Source organism: Labeo rohita, chromosome 12 (genome assembly GCF_022985175.1).
Source record: "Labeo rohita strain BAU-BD-2019 chromosome 12, IGBB_LRoh.1.0, whole genome shotgun sequence".
Taxonomy (NCBI): domain Eukaryota; kingdom Metazoa; phylum Chordata; class Actinopteri; order Cypriniformes; family Cyprinidae; genus Labeo; species Labeo rohita.
This window is the reverse complement of record NC_066880.1, coordinates 20,044,112-20,070,432: the sequence shown is the minus strand read 5'-3', so window position 1 is coordinate 20,070,432 and position 26,321 is coordinate 20,044,112. Positions and strand designations below refer to the sequence as shown.

The window sequence follows — 26,321 nt, the reverse complement described above, 5'->3', positions numbered from 1 at the left end:
CCTAAATCTGTGCTTTATATGCTTTAAAGCGGCATCAGTTTATATCGTTATATTTATGTAACGTTAGGTTAGCATTTTTGTAGGTTAGACTTAAATAAAAGCCGAAGCCAATGTAATGTGATGTCATATAACGGTAGCAGCACTTTAACATTCATGAGGTCATTAAACAGGGGCAGTGCCTTTTCTGTTTCCAGATGTATATACAGTTAGAGCTGGATCAGTACAGCACACTATACAGACACCGATCCGTATATTTATTCACATAAACTCCCCGGTTTAAGACGCAAGAGGACTTGCTGCGTCATGTTGAGAAAGAAGAATGGACCCGGGACCTCCCAACTTAAACCAGACGATCCCCTGATAAAAATGGGTAAGACATTTATTATTATTATTATTATTATTATTATTGTTATTGTTGTTGTTGTTGTTGCACACACAGTTATATTTATTTCAGTTTTGTATTTGTGTGAGCTTCACCACACAATAGGCAGTTCTCATTTCGCTGATAATTTCATTGGCATGGTCAATGAAAATTGCTCTTTTTATGACATTTAAGTTGTTCTTTGACCTTTTATACCTAAAGACTAAAGTATATTGTAGATATATATATGCCACAGTGTCTTGAATTGTTGTCCCGGTCTAATATCAGAGCTAAGCAGAAACAATAAATAGCCCTAATAAATTAAATAACTCTTCCCCTGTATGGTACATCAGTGAATCTTCATAAAGAACAGCCTGTAGCAAAGGAATTAAATAAAATACCTCTTTGGGATCCATTTCAAGAGGTTATTGATTACTCCCAGGACTAAAGTGAGAGCTAGTTGTATTGGGACTTACTAGATTGCTCATAATAATTCAGACAATTAAAATCTGTTCAAAATAGGTTGCTGTCATTTTTGGCATACAGTGGTTGACTATTTGGCTTGTGACTTTTGAGTAAACTTCAAACGTAATAAATAAGCTGTTTTGCTGAAGATGCACTGGTGTTTTCACCAGATTGTAAACATATTGCTGTGCTGTTATACAGTTTTTTTTTTGTTTTTTTTTTTTTACCAAAGGTATGCAGTTAAGTTTCTTTCTTTCTTTCTTTTTTGTATTTTTATTTTATTTTTTTACTTTTGACTCTTTGCTGTTTTTTGAGTCATTAAATACAAAACATTGGTAAAAATGTGGTAAAACTCCTTTTACTTTCACTCACATTAATAAAATAAAAGCCAGCTCAAGTGCAAATGCTGGATTTCACTGTTTTCTTAGAACCTTGTAGTTTTGTTGCAAAGGAACCTAATATGATTTTTTGAGTGCCACAGTCATGAGTCTTTTTATTAAACTTTGCAGGGGTCCAGGATGATGACGACGTGAAAACGATGCTGCGAGGCTCTTCTATGACGAAGGTGCGTTCTCCACGCTGGAAGAGGAAGCGTATGCTAAAGCTGATGAATGACGGAGTCACTATCTGGTGTGAATCCAACAAGGCCACCAACAAAGCCAAATGTCAGCAGTCCTGTGAGTTGTCATACTCAGCATATAGTGTGTTTATTTATTAGAAGAATTTCTGTGTAGTGTGCTGTGTGTGAAAATGTTAAAAATAAGGTTTTTATGAAGCTGTAGGTGTGTAGATGATAAGTGAAGTTCTGTGTTCTGTGCTCTGGAACTGTAAGAGCCCCTCCCGGTAAATACACCTCCTATTTATGGCTGTCTAAACAGGCTCTACTAGCCGCAGCACTGACGGTCATTACAGGGCTGGTCTATTTGCAGTTCAGATTGGGGGGTTTCTCTAAGCTTCACTGTACACTCTAATTACAGTCCGTGACTGGGTGGGAAGAGAGCAGCCCTTCACTTTATGGTTTGCTCCATATAGTTCATATGAATTTATTATCATTGCCCTGGCAACTGTGCACATGGCTTAAATTAGAATTATGCTCTATAATTGCTCTTAGTTAGAAAGATCATGTTTTGTGATGTGGCTGAGACGTGTGCGTGAACACCCACTATTTTGAAGAATGTTGGTAACCAAACAGTTGCTGGTAGCCATTGACTTCCATAGTATTTTTATTTCCAGGTTTAGAACAAATTGAGGGTGAATAAATCATGACAGAATTTTCATTTTTGGATTTAATTATTTTGAGTTTAGCTAGTTTAATCATTCATTAAATCTAAAGTCTGATGTTTGTCTGTTGAAATCCACCTCTTAGACTCAGATGAACTGACAATCAACCATTTTAATTCATAAGAGACATTTACTCTCTTTTACTCTCAACAATACATTCACTAATGCAGAAGAATTATTTTATTATTATTTTAACCATTTATAATAAATAATTAAAGGTGCCATAAAATGCATTGATACAATATTTTAAATTGTTCTCTGGTATCTACATATAAGGTTCGTGGCTTAGATAAGGGCAGAAATTCAGAAACAGTTTTACATGTCCATTTACATCCCTAGGATTTGTCCTTAGAATGAAATGGTCTGTTATTACCCTATTTGGAAGGGTCATGAATAATAATGATGAGCTCTGCTCTGATTGGCTGTTTTACAGTGTGGCTTATTTCAGTAGCTCACACAGCAGTAAGGAAACACAGGGAGGAAAATATATATTTAATCAGGGAGCCGCTATAATATGCGGGGGCGTTGAAACTGTTTTTGCATGAATGCACGAAAGCATTTTTCTTTTACTTTTGAAATTTGCGATTGCACATGCTCTGTGTATACTACAGCGGCAGTACTTACCACACATTTTACAAGATTAGATGCTTGTCTATGCTGCTCAGGATCTGTAAATCATTTGCCATCGTTCTCAGTCATCTCTCCTTACTCTGTTTATGTGGTAAGTGAAATCTTACTGTATGTACTGTAATGTAACAGGCTACCGCTAGCAAGCTGCTAACCGTATCACTTTAGTGGCTCCTGTTACTTTATTAGAACTAGGGTTGTCAAAAGGTACCGAGTTCGGTACTTTCGGTACTGAAATTTTAAAAACGTCCATTTCCCGCTCACATTTGAGCGCTGTTGAGCAGATTTTTAAACATTGCTGATTGGCCATAGTGTTCACGCGCTCAACAGACATGACTGTGATTGGCTACAATGATAAGCGATTCACGCTCCTCACCGAGCGCTCACATATAAGCACAACCAGAGCGTTTTAAAGCCGCGTCTGTCAGCGGATCAGTCTATATGCAGATATATTATGGATCCGCTGACACACATGGCCTTAAAACGCTCTGGTTGTGCTTATATGTGAGCGCTCGGTGAGGAGCGTGAATGGCTTATCATTGTAGCCAATCACAGTCATATCTGTTGAGCGCGTGAACACTATGGCCAATCAGCGATGTTTAAAAATCTGCTCAACAGCGCTCAAATGTGAGCGGGAAATGGACGTTTTTAAAATTTCAGTACCGAAAGTACCGAACTCGGTACCTTTTGACAACCCTAATTAGAACGTGTTATTTGTTTTCCATGCTTTTCTGAATACAGACACCAACTCATCCCTGCACAGCCTGAAACATAACATTTATTTCCATGATCTGCCATTTTCGCGAATGTCCTCGCTTGTTTCTGGTATATGCAAATGTTGGGGGCGTAACTATTAATGATCCCGACTATAACACCACCAGAGCCGTATAGAGAGAGAGTTGCGACAACGGAAGTTCCAAACGCTCGATCGTCACGTGATTCGTGTAGACTTCAAATAGTTCCAGGAAGTTCATAGCGGGCAATTGGAATACATGGAGTTGGAGAGGCAGAACTGCGATTTTGGTTAATTAGTAGACAATAAAAGAATGTATTTACATCATTTATAAAATGCATACGCAGTTATATCAGTGTTGTATTTAAAATATAAAATACTATGCTAATATTTGAGGATTAATGTGGTCAACTATCGCTACTTGCCTTGTTAACATATTTTAGGCTAAAGTAACTTTGGTTAAAGACTGCATTTGCTGTTTTGAAATGGTATTGTCTTGTTGGTATGTTGTCTTAATACCAAATAAGTGAATTATAAAATTAAATTAAGGAAAATTCATCTTGTTTAATGTTTTTGATTCTTGTTCACCCCATAATTATTAATATATAAATATTTTCATAGTATATTCAACTTAAAACATTGTTTTTACACATTTAATCATATATTTTACGTATGTTGACTTTTGTTATACACTTATTTACAGCAACTGATTTATTCATTTATAATAAACGGAAAAGCATGTTGTCCTTGTAGTTTCCTGTGCTAAATGGGAATGATCCAGAGTCACTCACAGAAAGCAGAATGAATTTATGGTTTTCCTACTGACATGGAGAGGAGAAAAAAGATGCATTAAGTTTTATTTTATTCACATTTATTTGTATAGCACTTTTTATTATACAGTGTTTCAAAGCGGCTTTACGGGAAAATTAATGTTTCTACATTACAAATAAGAGTTCTGTTAACAGGTGTAACTGTCAAAGTAATGTTCATATGGCAGAAATGTTCTAAAATTAGCTTATACAAATCATGCAGTTAGTTAACATAATGTATTCAGCAGAAACAATTAATACATTAAAGTCATGATCACATGATTTGATCATGTTGATTATAATACAAAGAAAATTTGGTAGTTTTATGTGTTTATTCAGAGTTGGCGTCATCTGAAGTCCTCTCAAGGCTTGGTGTCATGTCTTCAGAGGTGTTCTCATTACAGGGAGTCTTCAGGTGGTTCTTGTTCTGAGAGCAAAATAGAGAAGGAGAAAAACATGGGAGAAATGGTAAAGTGATGCTCTATCACATATCAGTCCTGTGGCATTGCTGCTCCTCCACACACAGTGTTTCTACAGTCGATAAGAAGTACAAAAGTACAGTAAATATAAAACACAGTAATAAAGAACATGTTTACTGTGATTAGATTTATTAAAGTTGAAGTCAAAAGTTTACATACAGCTTCCAGAATCTGCAAAATTTGAATTAATTTACCAATATTAACACAGTATTAAGAATGAAGTGTATGTAAACTTTTGAACTGGGTCATTTTTATAAATGTAACTATTATTTTCTCTTATGGACTATATGTAAACAACATCTTTTATGTGAAATATCTCATTCAGGTCAGTACTAAATAAACAATGTTTAAACGTATTTATTTTGGTAATATAAATTATTTTAATTAACATTTTGCAGTATCTGCAAGGTGTATGTAAGCTTTTGACTTCAACTGTATACAGGAGTGGTATTTAATATATTTCTGGTAATTTAGCCTGGTATGATTCTCAAATGAAAATTGCCTTCCTCTATTTCATTCTCACTTAGGTCCATCAGCATCCTTTGCAATAAATTTAATTCTAATATTTAACTTTCCACCAGCAAAAATCACGTTTAAAAGCCTCAATTTCACAACGATGAATTAAACTGCTTTAAGAAAACGAATAATACCCCCCTAAATCTACTAATTTAGTGAGGAATAATCTAATAATAATCTGTTTTAATGCATAAGGTAATTTAATTAACTGCTCTGATAATATACAGTTTTGTTCTATAAATGTCTTACCTTGTAAAAGTCGGTCACAGCGGTCTCTTCTGCTGCATCTCTATGGCGCTGATAGTATTAGCTCTTACTTCCGGGAACTATTGCGCGCCTCCACGATCCGCCATTGCTGTAAAAAACTGGTCCATTGCAGTCAATGGAGTTGTCGCAACTCTCTCTCTATACGGCTCTGAACACCACAGTCTGTGTTATGTTGCGATTGGCCTCTTTTTGAGTGGTCCTTTGCATGCACTAGATTTACATAAGAAGGAAACAATGTGTTTGAGGCTCATGGTATGTCATTTCATGTACAGAACTGTTATTCACCTATGCCAAGGTAAATACAGTTTTCCATTCTATGGCACCTTTAACGATTGTCAATTTATATGGTCTCAGATATATATCCACTAATATTGGATAATAATTCTAACCTTTCATTGAAGTAAAACAGTGGAAAGTGGGGGGGGGAAATCTCATTATGAAATACGCCCTCCACTAGTATTGGCACCTTTGATAAATATAGCAAAGGTAGCTTTTGATCTTGTAACTGCAATCACAATGAACACACATACAGTACAGACACACACTCACGCACACATGTGGAGACGTGCACAGCAGCACTGCCCCATGATTTTATAAGTAAAACCGTTTTGCAACTGAAAAGCAACATGACATTTCTCAGTAGCAAGGTGGTAACGTTACTGTTCTTAAGCAGTTAAACTTAAAGATTTGCTTTTAGAGACACAGCTGCTGAACACTGCTAAGAGGTGCACACAGATTCAGGTAATAATTGGCCATTGCATTCATAAGTGTTGTAATTTACAAATTAAAAAAAAAAAGTATATATATATAGAGAGAGAGAGAGAGAGAGAGAAGAAGCTATTCAGGGTTTTGTGAAAAACGTAAGCTGTGGAATTTGCAATACTCCTCCTAGTTTTTCCATCCATTTGCCATCAAACTCAAGACATCAAGACATTGGGGATCCTACATTGCAAAGGGATTTTTGATATCTCAAACAGATTGGTTGTGGCAAGGTCACAAAATTATGGTGAGAAATGAGAAACAGGAATTGTCTAATAACTGTTGCATACATTGTCTGATTTTGATGAAACTAATGCAGTTTGTTCATTGTATGATGCCTATCACATAGATGTGATTATTAGGATTAAAGTCAAAGTAGAATAAATTAATATGTACTGTGCTGGTAATTTATAGAATTATTTCACAAATGCTTATAGATCATTAAGATAATTAAAAAAAAATGTATAGATCATTAAAATTTTTGGTAATACATTACAATCATTTTTTTAAACATTAGGTAATGCATTAACTAACATCAACTAAGAATGAACAGTATATTTCTTACAGTATTTATTAGTGTTAATAAAAATGTTCATGTTAGTTCGTGGTACATTAACTAATGTACATTATAAATTTTAATAATGTAGTAGTAAAATTTGAACAATATTAACTATGATTCAAAAAACGCAACGCTATTTATGTAGCGTTTATATATTTATATAAACGCTATATAAATATTGTTCATGGTAACTAGCATAGTTATTTAATTTTTACAGTTAAAACCTTATTGTAAAGTGTTACAAAAGTTTAATATATTGTTCTCTTTTGTGTGTGTGTGTGTGTGTGTGTGTGTGTGTGTGTGTGTATGTGTGTGTGTGGCCTTGTTTTTCTATTCTGGTGGGGACTGAAACCTGAATACAAAATGAATACACACTGACTCATTGAGGTCCCCATGGGTAAACAAGCTTCTAAATCATACTGTGTGTGTGTGTGTTTCACACTCATGATGTTATAGTGTAACCCTTTCATTGCTGTAACTCTTAGAACCAGACTGCCAGAGGATTGCTGTGAATGCATTTGCCTGCTGTGCATCATTTTCCCGGTGCCACCAGGTTGGCGGTTGCACTGATGGCTTTGGCCCATCATCACTGCTTGTAGCTATATTTCATGTTTATTTTTGATAGACCTAGTAGCAAAGACGAGACAGATAATCAGTTCATGTACCACTTGAACTGAGGTGCAACGGTGAACATTTATAGTTAATATTTTGTGATAAAATTGACAGAATTTGGAAGCTGATACATTATTTCTGATTAAAAGTAACATAGCACAAAACTTATTGGATGCCAGGTGCACTACAAATAATAAATGGACTTAAAGACATGAAATATTTCCAAACATTTATTAGAAACATATTTTGCGTTAGGTCAATTACTCTCGGCAGTGTGGTATAGCCTACACCAAGCTTTGCAATTAATATTGCTTATCCTGCCTTAAAAGACCTTACACATTACAGTTCACGTCTGCAGTAATAATTAACAGATATGAATCCTAAAAACTAATAATGTCCGAGCAAATCGTGACTTTTCACTTTACACCTACCTTTGATTAGGCGTAAGATTTGGTCTCAGACATAGCACTATGCTTAGATGGTTCAACAGGTATTAATTCTATGCATGTGCATTTTACGTCCAGCCTAGTGTTACAACCGGGTGTACGTCCAGCTAGTGTAACTATCATTGAGATATCTTTAATACTTCTTGAGTTACAGGGATGAAAACTTTGGAGAAAAAAAAAAAAAACTTGTAAAGAGCTTTTTTTTTTTTTTTTTTTTTTTTTTTTTTGAGAAACACACACCATTGGCATGTAATGCCTCAAAGATTACTAAAGTCAACAGATTTTAGATTTAGATTTAGATTTTAGACCTACCAATTTCTGTGTAAAAATAACATAATGATGCTACCATCATTCTGAAGTAATTTTTCTCCTCCTGTAATTTGGCGCCAAATCTCAGGCGAAAACTGTTATTTTGACCCTCCTCTACAAAATAGTGGGTTACTCAGTAAAGATAGAAGGATACAAAGGTAATTTGTCACATACAGAGTTATCCACAAAGATGTAGTGAAATGATAAGGTTATTCAACCAAGTTACTGTGCAAGGGTACTGTGAACAGTGTATATCATTAAAGATATTATATGTATGTGAGTGAGTGTTATGTGTGGGGGACAGGGTATTAAAAAACTGAACGTTCCTTCAGCATTCATTTTATGTCATAAGAATCAGTGTACTATCTATATCTGTATACATCTGTGATGAATATGATGTATTTGGACTTCATATTAGTTTCATGTTATTATTAGTATATAAATACCAACTAATACAAGTAGTATTATATTTCCCAGTGAATTTCCTGCAGAGTTTCTGCAGCATATAATGGCTCCAATGATCTTGGTCCACTCTTCTTCTACTCTCTTCTATAGTTTTGTAAATGTAGAGGCCGTAATTTTGTAGCCAAGGTTTTTCCGGAGATTTTCAGTTGGGTTTAGATCAGGACTCTGGGCTGGCCATTTCATTATTTCAGAGTTCTTAACTTCAAGGAACTGCTTTACACGTTTTACAGTGTGAAAGGGGCATTGTCGGGGCGGAACATAGTCGGAAAAGGACATTGCAAATGACTACGCCACCCTGACAACAGGGGAATCTTAATACTGAATTTATGACTAAAAATGGCACACAGAAACTTGACCTGAGATGTGTATACTGAAATACAAACTTTATTTTTAACAATCAAACACTAATTGTAAAATCATTAAAAGACTGTGGGACCAAGGGTGGTTCAGCATAAAGAACAATCAAACTTACATGGGACAGCTATAAACACAACTATCCACTGGAAAGTTGAGAAACTTAACACCAAATTAAGATGCAAGCAGCAAACAAGTACAAAGCCAAAAAGAATGGGAGAAAGATTAAAAAAAAAAAAAAAAATAGCATATTAGGTATGTTTTGAAGCATGGTATCTGGTTTGAGCTGGTCCTGAGCTGGTTATAATTTGGTCTTGAGTAACTAACTCCTGCTCAGGACCAGCTTATAACCAGCTCAGGACCAAGTTAAACCAGCTCATAACCAACTAAGGACCAGCTTATACCAGCATCCATACCTATCCAGCAAATATTTTTATTTATTTTTTTATTTTTTCAAGACTTCTATATTCACTTCTATGAAAAAAAAAAAAAAAAGAAATTGCGTGGGACCTGGATGCACCAAATGTTTAAATGTATTACATGACAATTAAGTTACAATTTGTTGTTAGATGGATACATTCCAGTTCAGAGTGTGATGCATGAATTGATTTGAAACAAAATTAATGGACCAAATTAAGTGATTTATTGTTTTTAAAAAAATCTATTTAAACAACACACACACACACACACACACACACACACACACACACACACACACACAAATGTACACAAGTGTTTTTACAGAATACATATCACATGTTAAAAATGCTAAATCTTTTTTTTTCTACTTATTTGGCAATCTGTGTCCAATGTAATCTTAACAGCCCAGACACACAATCAATGCACCCCTGTATAAGACATTTGGTTGGATGTAGCGGAGATATTACCTGGCATGCTCCTCACTCCAGCAAATCATGCACATATCATGTGAGTCGTCTGCCGTAATAAAGGTTCTATGTTCTTTTTTAGTAAAATATAAATTACAAATAGTACTGTATATCTATATTTTAACATATATTTTAGCATAGTATTGCTGTGAAATAAAATAAAACAAAATAAAAGATGAATAAGTAAAGAAATATATTCACCCCTAAAATGCCCTTTCAGCTATGAAAGAGAAACTTCTGATGAAAGAGAAACTTCAATAAATGTTTGCTAATAAGCTAAAATTCCATTTTTGTTGTTGCTGCTGCAGTTTCCTTTCATCCAAAAATAGCAGCTCATATTTTAAAGTCTTCGTTGTGTGCTGTTTACTAGAAAATTGTTTATAATCAGTTCTTTGTTTTGGCACCTCAGTGCAGAAATAAACAAAGATTATTTACCAATCACTTTCTACCTGGAGTAGAGTGATAAATAAAGAAATGAAAACATCAGGTGATTTCCACCGTAAAACAAATCTCTGTTAACACAGGCCATGTAATGTTTGCTCTATAAATCAGTATAAAATTACTGTTAGTATAGCAGACATTTAGCTTTAGTGTCACAGCCACTTATTTTGCATAAAAAGTAAATAGCTGACAGGACACAAATATGGAGACTGTCTCAGAGTAAATAATCTATACTGTATGTTCTAGGCCAATGCTGTCTACCTCCTGCACACTGGCATGAGCATTTTCTAATTTTAGGGGCTGTTTTGGCTTATTTGGTTTGCTGAATTATACACAGAGACTGGAAAACCAAAGATGGCTGTGTTTTGGCTCAATCATTGTTTGCTTCATTTTTTTTAGTGCTACTGTCAATATTAAATATGGGTGCGTCTCAATCAGCTTCCTTGTTCAGTAGTCATGGCACTGATCAGGGAGTCGGCCATTTTAAGGGCTGTCTCAATCACAAATTCCTTCCAGTGCACTGGAGCGTTCGCTCCCTGAAAAATCCCACAATGCATTGCAAATTCTAGGTAGCATCGGTACTCACAATACTCCCTTACTGGAAATAACATCACATTTCTGAAGCGCGAAACAAACCACATGAGCCAACTCATTAAATATAATAATACACAATAGAAAATTTGAAAAGACAAACTCTTTTTTTAGTATATTTCAACATAAACACACATCGCTAGACAGGTAATAAACACATCTAATTAACATATAATATTTAATGTTTGGCTGAAATGTTGTAGGAACATGTAAAAGAACAATGTGTTTAAAGAGAATAAAAAATAATATCAAAATGAGATTGGTCCTGCCTGTTATTAATTCCAACAACGACGTTCTACTATGTTGTCAGTTGACATTGTACGTAGTCATTACGGAGTAATTACTGTCCTAATGTGCAGTGAGCTAGGGAACTTACAAGTGCCTGGATTTGTGTACACGATATGCAGATTCACGAGCTAGGGAGCTGATTGAGACACACCCTACATCAATTTAAATGTTTGATTAAACTAAGCTAGTTTTGTCAAATTAAAAATATCCTTTTCCTCTTAGTCTCTGTGATGGAAGTGGAGTGCGTGCAGGAGGGTTGTAAGTCTGAGACGTTGAGAAACTTGGCCACCTCGCTTCCAGAAGAGCAGTGTCTTACCATTGTGTTCAAGGGAGGAAGGAAGAGCTTGGATCTCCAGTGTGACACAAAAGAGGAGGCCCAGCACTGGGTCCATGGCATTCAAACCCTACAGGGCAGAGTAAACAACATGACCCAGAAAGAGAAACTTGACAAATATCCTTCAGCAGAAAATTAGATATAGTTGTACTGTGCAGTCCCAGCTTGGTAAACATTTACCCTCAGTAAACAATTACACATGATGAAGGGAGTGTTTGCATGAGCTTTTAAGTTGTACAAAAATGACCTCCAACCCTGTGTTATTTTCTGTATTACTCCACTGCATGTCTTGTTTTTAAACATAAATATAAAAATGTTGTGTACATAGTCCGTAAGACAGTACAATCTATTGAATAGACTGTATATATGCCCCATGTTATGTTGAACGAAATATAGCTGCAACCCTAACTAATGTCTATTTGGATGTCACAACACATTTAAACTAGGGCTGTTATTTAATCTGTTTATACCCTTGACTGCTCTCACCTGGATCTATGGCTACCTGAAACAAGCTGACATGAACCATGATGGCAAGATGACATATGAGGAGGTCCAGACCCTTTTCAAGATGATCAACATAGAGCTGAGTGAAGAAAATGCTGCCAGCCTCTTCAAGGTCAGCCTTTATTCTTTGGCAGCTCTTGACCTGCTTTGGGATGTTTTGAAAGAAAACTCTTTAATCACAGAACAAATCAGCCGGTGATGTTGAATAACCACCTTACAATAATCAACACTAAAGACAAAATGGATTTTAAGAATACAAGAATAACAGTATACATGTTTTTACTTTATATGCAGAAATGAGAAGAAATTAATTTGTTTTTTATATATATCTTTGCATATCAGAAGTGTGATAAATCAGCAGATGGAAGGCTTGAACATGAGGAGATTGAGCTGTTTTGCCGTGAGTTACTACGTCGCCCTGAGCTTGATGCGGTGTTTCAGCAGTACTCCGCTAACGGTTATGTCCTGTCCACTGTGGATTTGCGTGAATTCCTGAAAGACCAGGGCGAAGACCACACGCTTGTACATGCTCAGAGCCTCATCCTTACCTATGAGCTCAATGAATGGGGTATTCACACTTTGCTTACTATGATTTAAACAAACAATTCTTGGTAGGATCTAAATATTCTCTAAATATTCAGTGATAAAAACGCAGAACAATTGTGAATGACCTTTTAATGGTCTTTCAAACCTGTCTTGGAGCACCCCCTGCACTACACATTTTGTATGTGTTATAGGACACACCCAAGCTGGTGAGTTGATTCAGGTGTGTTAGATGAAGGAAGACATACAAACTCTGCAGAGCTGGGGATGCTTCAGGACGGGTTTGAAAACACTTTGTTTTATTGCAATTTGCACTTTTTATCAGGCTTGTGATTCTGAGCCTAAAGATGCAACTATGTTCTGTACCAATTAGCCCAGAAGAACCAGTTTATGACGCCCAATGGTTTCACCATGTACATGCTCTCTAAGGAGAATGATGTGTATAATCCAGAGCATGGAAGAGTCTACCAGGACATGAGCCGCCCACTCAGTCACTACTTTATCTCCTCCTCACACAACACCTACCTCACTAAAGACCAGCTCATCGGTGAGAGCAGTGTTGACCCTTATATCAGGTACAATACCCACCTATAAAAAGACAGCACTTTTAGCAGATAATGCATACACATTTGCATGCATACTAGACAAGATGACCTATTTAGTGAAATATTTTGCGCAAAGACAGACAAAAACTCTCTAATATTGAGGAAATAATGTAAAAGTTTTATGTTTGTTTGTGGTGCAGAGCTTTGAGTCAAGGCTGTCGATGTGTGGAACTGGACTGCTGGGATGGGGAAAAGGAGCCAATTATTTACCATGGACACACCCTCACATCCAAAGTCCCATTTAGCGAGGTTTTGAAGGTCATCGCTGAATATGCATTCAGGGTGAGCACAGGAAGTTGCTCTTCACCTTCAGCTCACTGGGTGATGCTTTTATTTTTTGTGTTGTATTATAGTAAATAATATCTACATTTCCTTAGATACTTGAGAAGCTATTTTTTTTTTTTTTACGAGAAAACAAGAAAGTATGTATTTGTTTGTTTGTTTGTTTTTGGCTTGTTTGTATTGTTCTAATTCACCAGATCCTTTTAGATTAGACAAATCAGTAGATTAGTAGATAGCATTGGGTACCCATTTAGGAATCAAATGTGTGCATAATCATTTAAATCAAATGGTTTAAATAATTTAGATTATTGATAAAGGAGTAGCGCATTCACATATATGCTTAATGAGAATTACAAAAGAAAGGAAAACATTATAGTGTATTATAGAGTGTTTTCACGTTACGTCATCAATCAGGAAGTTGTTCCAAAATTTCATTTGTGTGGAAATATTACGTTATTATTATATTTAGTTTGTAAACTGCCATTAACAGAGGCCAGAAACGCTGAAGACAGACATAAAGATGAGAAAATACTGTACCTTGCAGATCAGTCTCACTGTTCACAATGCACAAAATATTGGAAGAAACTCCTAAATAATGAATTGGGGGTAAGAGTTATATGAATGTATCTCTGAGGAGAACTGTGTGTTTTCAGGAAAGTTTACATGGTGTTTCTTTTCATTTAGCATCTGTATAATGCATTATAAAGCAGTTTAGATAAGCGTAGCACAGCTTTGTGTACAGAAGTACACAAAAAGTACAAGGAAACACTATTCCTGCTTAGCGTTGAGCCCTGTATTACTTAGTTTGTCAAAATATAATGCCCTTTTCTGCTTATTAAGTCCTTCTCTATATAAATTAGCAGCTTCCACACATTTTTTCTGTGGTTTAGAAATCATAAATTAGTAGAACAGTGTCTTCAGTATTATATTAATTATACAATCCATGCTGATGTTTACATCAGAGTATTGCCACAATAGCCATGTATCCGGGTAACTGACCAGAACGTGACATAGGTGCAAACCCTCTATTGCTCACATATAGTTTAGTCTTTTTTCCTTTTTCTATCTTCTCCAAAAAACAAAAATGAATACATAAATTAAACAAATAAATACATATGCATAGTTGAACATATGCTTATTTTCTAGACTTCTCCATATCCTCTTATTCTGTCTCTGGAGAACCACTGCTGTGTGGAGCAGCAGACTATCATGGCCCAGCAGCTGCGCTCAATTCTGGGGGAGAAACTGCTCACCAAACCTCTCAATGACAAGGCACTTCAGTGCCTACCATCACCAGAGGTAATGCAGTCTGACTTTCCCTAAAAAAAGTTTTGAATTGTATTCATTAGGATAGTGCTTAATGTTCTTGGAGTGGCCGTGGAACAATTCTCTACAGTTCTTCCATACAGGTTCTCTTTAAAATGTTCACTTTGGGTATTGGCTTGGGCATGACCAGTCAGTTTCAACTCAATTAGTTATTTCGAGTTTCGGCTTATGGTTTGCACTAAAAAGCCATTGAGGGATTCTTATTTGAAATCATGGGTAAACAACAAAGAACAAAGGTAAACAAAGGCCTACCTGATCAACACTAGAAATGCATGATCAAACTGTTATTTGTCTAGCACGCCAATCACCCACCAAAACTTCATGCCTTTAAACATTTGCCTATCACAGCATACAAATTCTGTCATTATGAACAAAAAAGCAAATAACCTATGTGCAAATAATATTAATAATAATAATAAAGTTCAACAACAACTTCAACAACATATTTACATAAAAATAAGTAAAAGTGTTAATTACAAGTTTGTTGCAATTTATAGATTAGAAATAGCTCTTTCAAATAATGTGTGACTCATTAAGAACTAAACATCTGTTTTCCATGGCCCATAATTTAAGAGCATAAAAAGGCATAAACATGATTTTGTAAAATAGGCTAATGCATGTGCTGTGTGCCATGCATCACCTTATTTGTTTGTGTTAATAAACATCATTATAGCCTGTTTTATTGTTGTGCTTTTAATAAATAATAGGCGACCAATGAATCTTGCTTTTGTCTTAGTCTTAAAAAGTGAAAGGTGTATATATATAAGCAAAACAGACAATATTATTTTCTTGTAAAACGTGACACAATCGCGAATTCGAATGGTCACGAATAAGCTCTTTGGCTGGGAATTTCTGCAGTGTCACATAAAGAGAAAGTAGATTTCATTCAGGGGCCCCAGATCTACTCTGCGTAGCTATTGCAGCAGCAGCAGCTAGACACTGATCGGCAAACTCTCAGGGAGGGAAGAATAGCAGGCAACCTAATCCATTCTCATGTACGGGATGAAAGGATGAGAAAACAGCACTTATTAAGTGTCACAAAATATCAAAATAGAGTGTTTATTTTCTCCCTGTCCTGACAAATAAAGGCACTGGACACAGTAATTGTTTACAAAAATGTTAGAAAGATCTCTTATGGCTGGTTCAGGTGTGAAGTTGGCACCAATTCCCACAGAGAAACTCTTCCCCCTCCAACCACGGGGTTATAAAGGAACTAAAAAACACACACACACACACACAAAAAAAAAGGTTTAAAAAGGGTGGACATCCCACAAACCCAACAAAGGCTCACATCTGAAAAAAAAGTTTTTGAATTATCTTAGGATTTATTGAATTATCTGAATTTTAGGACTGAACATTTGAAGTTTACTTTAGAATGTGACCGTGAGTATCAGTTTTCTTGATGTAAAAGTATATATTTCTGAGGGTAAAATTGAACAAAAAAGTTGTATCAAAAATCAGTAGACCGCAATATGATTTTAAGAGGTGATTGTTTTGATCCTAAATCTGTTATTAAGGGTTTGCCTTTCATCCTGTTTAAAAGGGGGCATAGACTTAACTAAATGTTTTATAAAGATTAATAAGAAATATATATTTTCAACTAAGAAGTAAATCAAATCAAATTAATAATGTCTCTTTCAGTCTCATTTGCTTAACAAGTTGCTTGATGAATCTGCATTTTGACGGAAAGGCTATGGTAAGCTATAATACTTGCCAACTGTATGGCATAAAAGGATATTCAGCATTTTTTTTTTTTTTACAATATACACGAACTGCAAAGAAATCTGGAGATTAAATAAAGTCACGAATAAAGTCAGATGAAGATTCCAATGCTGTGTTTGATGATCCAGACCCAGACAATCAGATAAAGGTGATCAACAGGACACAGCCGTTTTAGCAGCTCAGTGACTTTTATGTAGACCATTTACATCCCAGTGTTATTTTATTTACTAAGAACATAAACAAAAAATAGATTTTAGAATATAAACTGTTTAATTGTCTATTTTCAGTAAGACATAGGCCTATTAGATGCAAAGTATTTGTGCCCCTGCCATTTTTGCATTAACATGAATCAAACCCAAGGTCTGTTTTAAAATAGTGGATGTATAATTAACTTTGATTTGCTTAATAAAAGCTTCAAGCTTTGATATCGTGTTGACAAACATGTTTATTGTGCATTATTTTCAACGTGAATCTCTTAAGTTTAGTGTGGCAAAATAGAAGCGCAGCCTGGTTGCCCTGAGAACCTCACCTTGCTTATTGCTCTCTACATAATCATAGTAAATTAATTGAATATGTTGCACAGAGTGTGACTTTGTAGATTTACTATAGGAAAACTAACGTGGGGGGAAGAAAACCAACTTAAAAATGACCTAAACAAACATGAGACAACAAACACTCTTGCATCAAGATAATGCAGAGAACTAGCAGATATAGGACTAAAAATTAAAAACAATAGAAAACAGCTTAGAACAGGTGAGTGGCCGTGCTCAGCTAATTGACACTTTGCAGAATAAAAGAGGAATAGCGAGCAAGAGAAAGAGAGAACAAGAAAATGGCAGTGAGAAGAGGAGAGCCATCAAACCCAAGTCCTGACACAGATATAAAAATATCTACAAAGTGCCTTTGTGTACAATCTATTGCCTTTTGTCTATCTCATAGTTGGATTGAACTTTTAATGTGCATAATGTCAAGATGTAATAATAATGTCAGCTAGCTGAGTTACTGTTACCACTACTGTGTGCTGGTATGAATTAAAATGACTTTAAAGGGTCCAGATAATAAATACTAATCAGGGTCATTTGCAAGTGATATTTGTGTTATTATATAATTTCAGTGTTTGCATGCTCAACATTGACCAATTGGAATGATAGTATAATGCTAAAATTGAAATATTTGTGGTGTTTTGTTTTTTGTTTTGTTTTTTTCTGGCAGGACCTAATAGGAAAGATATTAATAAAAGCAAAGAAGATCAAAGTTGAGCAGGAAAGCTCCAGCTCTGACTCAAGCTCCTCAGATGATGAATCTAAAGCAGAAAGCAAACCTAAAGCACGGAAGGTCAGTGTGTGTCTTTGTCTGTGCATTATGCTTTTTATTTTCCAGGGTGCCCTGCTGTTCCTGGAGATCAAAGTTGCAAAATTCAACTCTAAACCTTATTAAACACAAGTTAGTCAGCTAATTAAGATATGATCACCAGAATGGATAGATAGATAGATAGATAGATAGATAGATAGATGGATCATGACCTGAGCATCACATACCTCAGGTAATTGGAGACTGATAGGTATCAGGAGGATTAACAGGGAGTATTTTATCTCTTAGAGATGAAGGAAATTGAGAAGATCTTTATAGAGATGCTGAAAAGCATTCTGAGACCACTGGAGAACACTCCAGAGAAAAGAGTGAAGTTAATGATTAGTAGTCTGGTGATTGGGAATGTTGCATAATGGTGCTGGGGGATCATGGTGAGCCTGTGACAAATAATATATAATATAATATAATATAATACAGTATCTCACAAAAATGAGTACACCCCTCACATTTCAGCAATCATTTTAGTATATCTTATAGTATATAGGGACAATACTATAGAAATTAAACTTCAATATATTTTAGAGTAGTCAATGTGTAGTCAGTGTATATTTACTGTCCCCTAAAAATAACTCAACATACACCCATTATTGTTAAAACAGCTGGCAACAAAAATGAGTACACCCTAAGTGAACTTGTTAAAACTGTGTCCAAATTGTCAATATTTTGTGTCAAACCATTGTTATCTAGCACTGCCTTAATCATTCTGTGCATGGAATTCACCAGAGCTGCACAGGTTGTTGCTGGGATCCTCTTCAAATCCTCTATAATGGCATCATGGAGCTGCTGGATGTTAGACACATGGTGCTTTTCCACCTTCTGATTGAGGATGCCTCATAGGTGCTCAGTAGGGTTCAGGTCAGATCACCTGCACCTGCACCTTCCTCAGCAAGGCAATTGTCATCTTGGTGGTGTGTTTGGGGTCATTATTATGTTGGAAAACTGCTGTTCAACCCAGGTTCTGAGGGGAAGGCATCATGCTCTGCTTCAGAAATGTACAGTACATAATGGAATCCATGTTTCCCTCAATGAACCGCAGCTTCCCACTACTAGCAGCACTCATGCAGCCCCAGACCATGGTGCTGCCACCACCATGCTTGACTGTAGGAGAGACACAGTTTTCTTGGTACTCCTCATCAGGGCATCACCACACATGCTGGACACCATCTGAGCCAAACAAGTTTATCTTCAGACAAGTCTCATCAGACCATAGAACATGGTTCCAGTAATTCATGCTCTTGGACAGGTTGTCTTCAGCAAACTGTTTGCGGCCTTTCTTGTAAGCCAGCTTCAGAAGAGGCTTCCTTCTCAGATGACGCCAATGCAAACCGACTTGTTGCAGTGTGCAGCGTATGGTCTGAGCACTGGCAAGCTAACCTTCTACTTCTGCAACCTCTAAAGCAATTCTGGCAGCACACATGCATCTGTTTTTTAAAGCCAGGTTCTGCACCTGACGCACAGAACAAGCACTCAATTTCGTTGATTGACCCTTGCGAGGCCTATTCCGAATGGAACCCGCCTTGGAAATCCTCTGTATGACCCTGGCCACAATTCTAATTCTCAAATCTTCAGAGAGTTCTTTGCCATGAGGTGCCTTGTTGAACATCCAGTGGTCAGTATGAGAGAATTGTACTCAAAGCACCAAATTTTAACTGCTCTAATACAAGATACACAACTTTGTATGGTCCTGTCCAGCAGACAAAATATGAACATGTTGAATAAGACATGTGCCTTTGCATGGTTAAATGACATAGTGCTGTTATCACTTAGGGTGTACTCACTTTTGTTGCCAGCTATTTTGACAATAATGGCTGTATGTTGAGTTATTTTCAGGGGACAGTAAATATACACTACTATACAAGCTGCACATTGACTACTCTAAAATATATCCAAGTTTCATTTCTATAGTATTGTTCCTTAACAAGATATACTAAAACATTGCTGAAATGTGAGGGGTGTACTCACTTTTGTGAGATACTGTATAATAATTTTAACATTAATCCTGTGTTGTGCACTGTTCTTTTTCTAATTTCTGTTGTATCATATATACATTTATTTTAATTTATTTATTAATGTAGTAATTAATTTACTATTTCATGTTATATATTTAGTGTGCTCAATATTTTTGTGGAAACAATGATACATTTGTCCAGAATTCTTTGATGAATAGAAAGTTAAAACAAATTTAATCACATTCAAGCATTTAATTGCAAGATACATTGTGTGTATGACAATATAATCTTTATTGTAGTCCATTTTCTTACTGACCCCAAACTTTTGAACTGTACATCAGTGGTTCTCAGCCAATTTCTTGGAGCCCCCCTCAACACTGCACATTTTGCATGTCTCCTTAATCAAATGCACTGATTCAGGTTATCAGCTCATTAGTAGAGACTCAAAAGACCTGAAATGCAAAATGTGCATAGTTGGGGGTGCTCCATGAACATTATTTAGAACCACTGCTATGCATGTTTGTATACAGCACTCGCTTCCACACCCAATACCCAGAACTGAGGTGCTCTTGAGCAAGGCATCTAACGTCCAATTCCCTGGGTGCTACAGCAAAAATGGCTGCCCGCTGCTGCGGGTGTTTCCCCATGGTGTGTGTTTGTTCACTACTCTCTGCTCTGAATTTGTGTGCACTAACTTGGATGGGTTAAAAGCAAAAGACATGTTCCGAGTATGACTATACTTGGCCTTCACGTCAGTTTACATTACTTCAGTTGCTATCGCTACTCATTTCATATCATCTTCATGATCATCATCATGCCCACTTTTGTACTTTTAGATTACTAATTTAATCACATTTTGCTTTTTTTCTTAGAGGGACTGCAAGTTGAGTCCAGAGCTGTCTGACCTGGTGGTGTACACCCACAGTGTTGCTTTCAAACAGTTTGATCCATGTGCCAGAAAACCTCCCAATGAAATATCTTCGTTCTCTGAGAGTGATGCGTCGAAACTAATCAAAGAATCAGGTACTAAATACAAACTAAATTCTCCCCTATAGAGTGTTTTCATGTTACGTCATCGATCAGGAAGTTGGCCATTGCGGCAGCACTGAATGTAAGCAATGCCATTAAACCGAATGAAACTCTTGTGTATAGGCTTGTTAAGTGATAACGTAATGCGTCCATTGAACGCACCAGCAAACGCTGTTTCCGGGTCCAAACCCCAGCTCCTTTCACTTGAGAATACTATCTCAGCAGCCATTTATGAGCACTGTTTATTCATATTAAACATTTAAGCTAAACATTTTCAAATTTACGGTGTACACTACAGTCTCCATGCTCACAGCATCCCAAACACAAATTATTTTTACATTTATTTATTTATATTTATATTTTCATTGTATGGCTATCTGGGATTTCGGTATGAATTTAAAGGATAGGATTATAATTTTTTTGGTAGTATTATATCACATTGTGGGTGTATAATTAGTACCGTTTGTTGTTTTCTCATGTCATCTGATAGAGCGTTTGGACCTGGAAGTCACAAAAAAGGTGACGCTTGACGTCAGACTTAACAAACGAATAGGCTTGACAAAAAAATGAAGAAACGGAAGTAATTCACTATGTCGGACTATGGAAGAAAGAACTGTTGGGTTATCAGTCCACGATAAAGGCAGCAGATCGTACAGATATTTACCACCTATTACAGGGCTCGACAATGTGGACTGTCCAATGGCCTGTGCAATGCGTACATTCACTGCATTGCATTCATGTTCCAAAATGTTATTTGTGTGGAGATATTACCTCACAGAGAGTAAACGCATATGCTGTAGTAAGTTTGAGCCTTGCCGCCATTTGAACTTTGATCCGAGCGGATAAAAAGTCAGAACGGCGCACATTGACTAGCGCTCTTTTGTTCCGCCTTTGCCGCATAAACATTATATCTAACATTTATCGAACTCTTGTTATCGTGTATCAAGGTAATTCATATTACACAAAAATTATCATTATTGATTTATCACCCAGCCCTAATAGTGTAAAAGGCCGTTAACAGGGGCCAGAAACGCTGAAGACAGACATAAAGTGGAGAAAATACTGTAGCAGGCAGATCAATCTCACTGTTCAAGAAGCACAGAATATTGGAAAAAAAACTCCTAAATAATGAATTTGGGGTAGGAGTTTATATGAATGTATCTCTGAGGGGATTGGTCTGTTTTCAGAAAAGTTTACATGGTGTTTTCTTTTCATCTAGCATCTGTACAGTGCATTATAAAGCTGTGTTAATAAGCGTAGCGCAGGTAAACACCATCGCTGCTTAGCGTTGAGCCCTGTATTAAATAATTTGTCAAAATACAACATCCTCTCCTGCTTACTAAGTCTATACGATTTAGCAGCTTCCACATATTTTCCATGGTTTAGACAGCATAAATTAGTAGAACAACGTCTTTAGTGGTACATTAATCGTGCAATCAGTGCTGCTGTTTACATAAGAGTAAGTCTTTTAAATCATTTTATATTCTTACTGATTTTTTGCTGATAATTTGTCTGTTAACAATTTTTTGTCCACAGGTAACAGTTATGAACATTTCTATCTTACAGTGTAATTTCCTCCACATTTCAACTGATGTATTGTGTTTATCAATATTATTTATTATTTACATTGTTTATGTTTATTAACAGATATCATTTTAAACATTTTTGGAATAAAATAGCTGAATATTTTGTAATTTTATGTATTATTTTATGTATCTTTAACTACACACAATTAAAGAATAGTTTTAAGTAGACTTTAAGTAGACGTAATTTTAACTTTTAACTTTAATTTTAAGTGTAAATCAATGATAAATATTTTGTCCTTTTATTTATTTTCATTTATTTGTTTGTCTGTTTGAAATGGTCCAAAATGGCTCCCTTTTTTTTTTTATAGGGAAGTTGTTTGTACGTCACAACAGCATGCAACTGAGCAGGATCTACCCATCTGGTCAGCGTGTGCAATCCTCCAACTACAACCCTCAAGACATGTGGAATGCTGGTTGTCAGATGGGTAAACATTTAAGCAAAGAAAACATGCAGACTATGAGAATTTTTTAAATGACTGCGTAGTCCACATTTATCAACAACTGACAGAAAAAATATTTTACAGTGGCATTGAACTTCCAAACCCAATGTGAAGAGATGGATCTAAACAGAGGCCGTTTTTTACCAAACGGTTGCTGTGGTTACTTTCTAAAACCAAGCTTTATGTGCCAGTCTGATTCAGAGTTTAACCCGGAAAACACTGGGGGAGGCCCTGGCCACAATCCAACACTTCTTACTATCAAGGTATAGTAATAAACAGAGCGGTCTTCACCAAAACAAAACCTTACAACCACTGAGAAAAATTTGACTGTCTATTTCCTGATTTGACGCTTCATGATGTCAGAGTGTTACACTTTTGGCTTCCAAATATGTCTGGCAATTAACAGCATAAATGAGTATATCCCCTCTGAATACATACAAAAGATGTATTTTTTTTAATGATCACTAATACCATTCATGGAAAGATGGTAAAATTGAAATGCATTAAACACTAAAACAGAGAAATGTCATTTATATCTGTAAAATAAGTAAATTAGCCAATTTAGTATAAACAAAGGTTTGCAGAAATGATTACGGCTCTGACACTTCTTGGCATTGTGTGTACAAGTTCATGACAAATTGTCACATCTCTCCTGCTTAACTCTTGGAGGATGACCTCCTTAATGCCTTGGTCTTTAATGGGGAGTGTTTCTCAACTCACCTTTACAGAATCCCCCACAGATGCTCAGGAGTGTTAATTTTTTACCTTGGAAGAATGCATATTGTCATTGTCATGTGGAAGAATGACAGATGTCTATATTTCGAAAACAAATGAATTGTGCTTTGGCTAGTTCTAGTGTGGACAACAACCATGCATGTCACTTCTGTAGTCTGCATCTTATTCTGTGAGATAAACAGTCACTCTTTTCATAGCTTTTGGCAGCTCTGAGACACTTCCTTGATTTTCTACTGCTCTTTTTTTTTTTAGCAAAAAAAATCACTCATCACTAAGTGAAAGCTTAAAGTGAAGGTTTGCGTCTTTCAGGGGCCTTGTCACAAGTACATAGTTTATTTAATTTCTGTATTACTTTTGCTATATTTTCATACTTAAAACAGTGATTTGTATTTGTATTCCTCTTGTACCAGTGTTCTCTTTTGTGATAAGAAATAAGTCTCCTGACAGTTTTCTCCCAAGTGGTTCTATTGTTGTCAGCATTAAGTCTGAGAATGATTCAGTGGGATATATAACACTTTTAATTGCCAAGTAATCACTTCTCTTTAAAAGTTTTGGTTCAACATACTTTCATGAGGGTGTACTCATTTTTGCAACATAGCATTTTATCACTTTGATAAAATCTTTTTTTTTTTCCTGAATAATTGTGACATGCTTCTTTGGTAACTGATTAAGAAGACTTGCTTAAACATATCTCCAAAGAGCCCTAATGTCTTCTAAGTAAAGAGTAACTGCTGATTTTGAAGTTTCAGAAGGGTGTACTCATTTATGCTGTGTACTCTAGGTGAAAGGGTGAATTCAATACAAAAGCAGTAGATCATCACTCACTTGAATCAACTACATGGAGTCACTGATTATTTTTCAAGTGCTTCAGTCTTTCTTGGTGGAACAATCTGATATTTAAGTAAATAACAATGAAACTGGCAGCCTTCATTGCCATATTTTTACTATATTTATTGCTGTAAATGCTTATATTGTTTTGTCTTGTTCCAGGTGATTTCAGCCCAGCAGCTGCCTAAACCTGACAAAGAGAAGCTCAGCTCAATTGTAGACCCTCTTGTATGGGTGCAGACTTATGGGGCTCCCATAGATAACAACACAAAGAAGACGCACCGCATCGACAATAATGGTACTTCAGAAATTTTAGGGGCCAAGCACCAAAGATGCTTAGGCACCAGTTTTATCTGTTAGTCTTCTTCTTCTTCCTCCTTCTTCCTCCTCCTCCTTCTTCTTCTTCTTCTTCTTCTTCTTCTTCCTTCGTCTTCCTTCTTAGTTTCTTCTTTTTCTTCTTCTTCTTCTTCTTCCTCTGTTAAGAAATATATGGCAGCCCAAACAATCGAAATCAAATTTGAATTTCATTTCAACAACGAAATGAAATCACTTGTGGGAAAGATATGAGATTTGGCGCACATGCAAATAAAGGACAGTCTGAACCAAAGCAAATGTCTGTAACTTAACCCTCTAGTGCCACCAACAGTTCAAATTTGCACTCATGTTTACTAGATTCACCGATGTGCATTGGCATAAAACTTAACGATGTGATGCATAAATGTGCATCGGATAGAAGTTGGTATTTGTACTGCAATGCATCGTTTGTAACATATTTGCAATTAACGCGTTCCGATTAACGTTTTTCCTCCCATCTCGTATTTATTACCTTTAGGGGTAGTACATGTAATTTCCTTTCTAAACACGATATTCAGCCACATCCCAAATTTTTTTCCATTTTTAACTGCATGTATTGCATTGAATCGCATTATGTTGAATTGAATCAAGATCGGAACCCACTGTATCATAATAGGGGTGAATCGTATCACATCGCATGGGTAGCTGCTTCATATGTATCTATATCTATAATGCATCGTATTGTTGGCTATGCAACGAGATGCACATCCCTAATGTTTACATATAACTTTTGAACTGTAAGGGTCTTATTTTCTCTGATTCCGTGGCTCAGGATGATTCAGTTGTACCATATGATGTAATTTTCCATCATGAAAAATTTTCCACCATTTTTAATTTTTTGAAGAAAAAAACAACAACAAAAAACATTTTCTAGACGGTTTGTCTTATTTTTCTCTTATGTTATTTTTGTCGTATTTTAAAATTCGCTCAGATCATCTTCAGACCATGCTGGTAACAAGTTATGGGGATCAAGTCAAACTGTTCTTAAATAAAGCGTGAATGAATTACACACCAAAATGATTGTGGGCCAATATCTCTGCAATGCTTTAGCATATTCAAACTAAACTTGGTGTGCGTTATAACAACCATGACCTGAGAGTACCTGCGCTCTATAATGACGCAAAAGACTTTGCAAAAATGTTTCATATTATATACATTAACTGCTCTCTCTGGTCAGTGGCAACGCAAACACAGATTTGAATATTACAGCATGATTCAAGGCTTTAATAGACATGTAGCTGAATCGTGTCATTTAGGAACAAGATTGAGTGGGTGAATTGTTCGAGATCTGACTATTTATTTAAATATACACCCTGCTGGTTGGCTGGTTTTAACTGGTCATCCAGGTTAGTCTTAGTTGGTCATGGCTGGTCAGCAGGCTGGTTTTAGAGGGATTTTGGCCGCTTCTTTGGCTGGCCAGCCTGCTCTTAGCTGGTCAGGCTGGGAGACCAGCTGGAACAACCA

At 36.1% G+C, this 26,321-nt stretch overlaps 1 protein-coding gene across 4 annotated transcripts in view; it reads left to right on the top strand.

Moving 5' to 3' along the window:
- The window catches only part of plcd3b (phospholipase C, delta 3b), a 32,605-nt gene that overhangs the window by 696 nt on the left and 5,588 nt on the right, over window positions 1–26,321 (top strand). For 2 of the 4 annotated variants that reach the window (XM_051124736.1, XM_051124735.1), the window contains exons 2-14: window positions 195–370; window positions 1,336–1,503; window positions 11,472–11,700; window positions 12,070–12,199; window positions 12,430–12,655; window positions 13,004–13,205; window positions 13,376–13,517; window positions 14,664–14,816; window positions 17,778–17,900; window positions 20,758–20,908; window positions 22,809–22,925; window positions 23,025–23,203; window positions 24,666–24,801. In XM_051124736.1, the coding sequence (XP_050980693.1) occupies window positions 304–370; window positions 1,336–1,503; window positions 11,472–11,700; window positions 12,070–12,199; window positions 12,430–12,655; window positions 13,004–13,205; window positions 13,376–13,517; window positions 14,664–14,816; window positions 17,778–17,900; window positions 20,758–20,908; window positions 22,809–22,925; window positions 23,025–23,203; window positions 24,666–24,801 (2,023 nt within the window). In that variant the 5' untranslated portion in view covers window positions 195–303. The remainder of the gene's footprint in view (window positions 1–194; window positions 371–1,335; window positions 1,504–11,471; window positions 11,701–12,069; window positions 12,200–12,429; window positions 12,656–13,003; window positions 13,206–13,375; window positions 13,518–14,663; window positions 14,817–17,777; window positions 17,901–20,757; window positions 20,909–22,808; window positions 22,926–23,024; window positions 23,204–24,665; window positions 24,802–26,321) is intronic. The other 2 variants (XM_051124738.1, XM_051124737.1) reach the window with 1 other exon arrangement.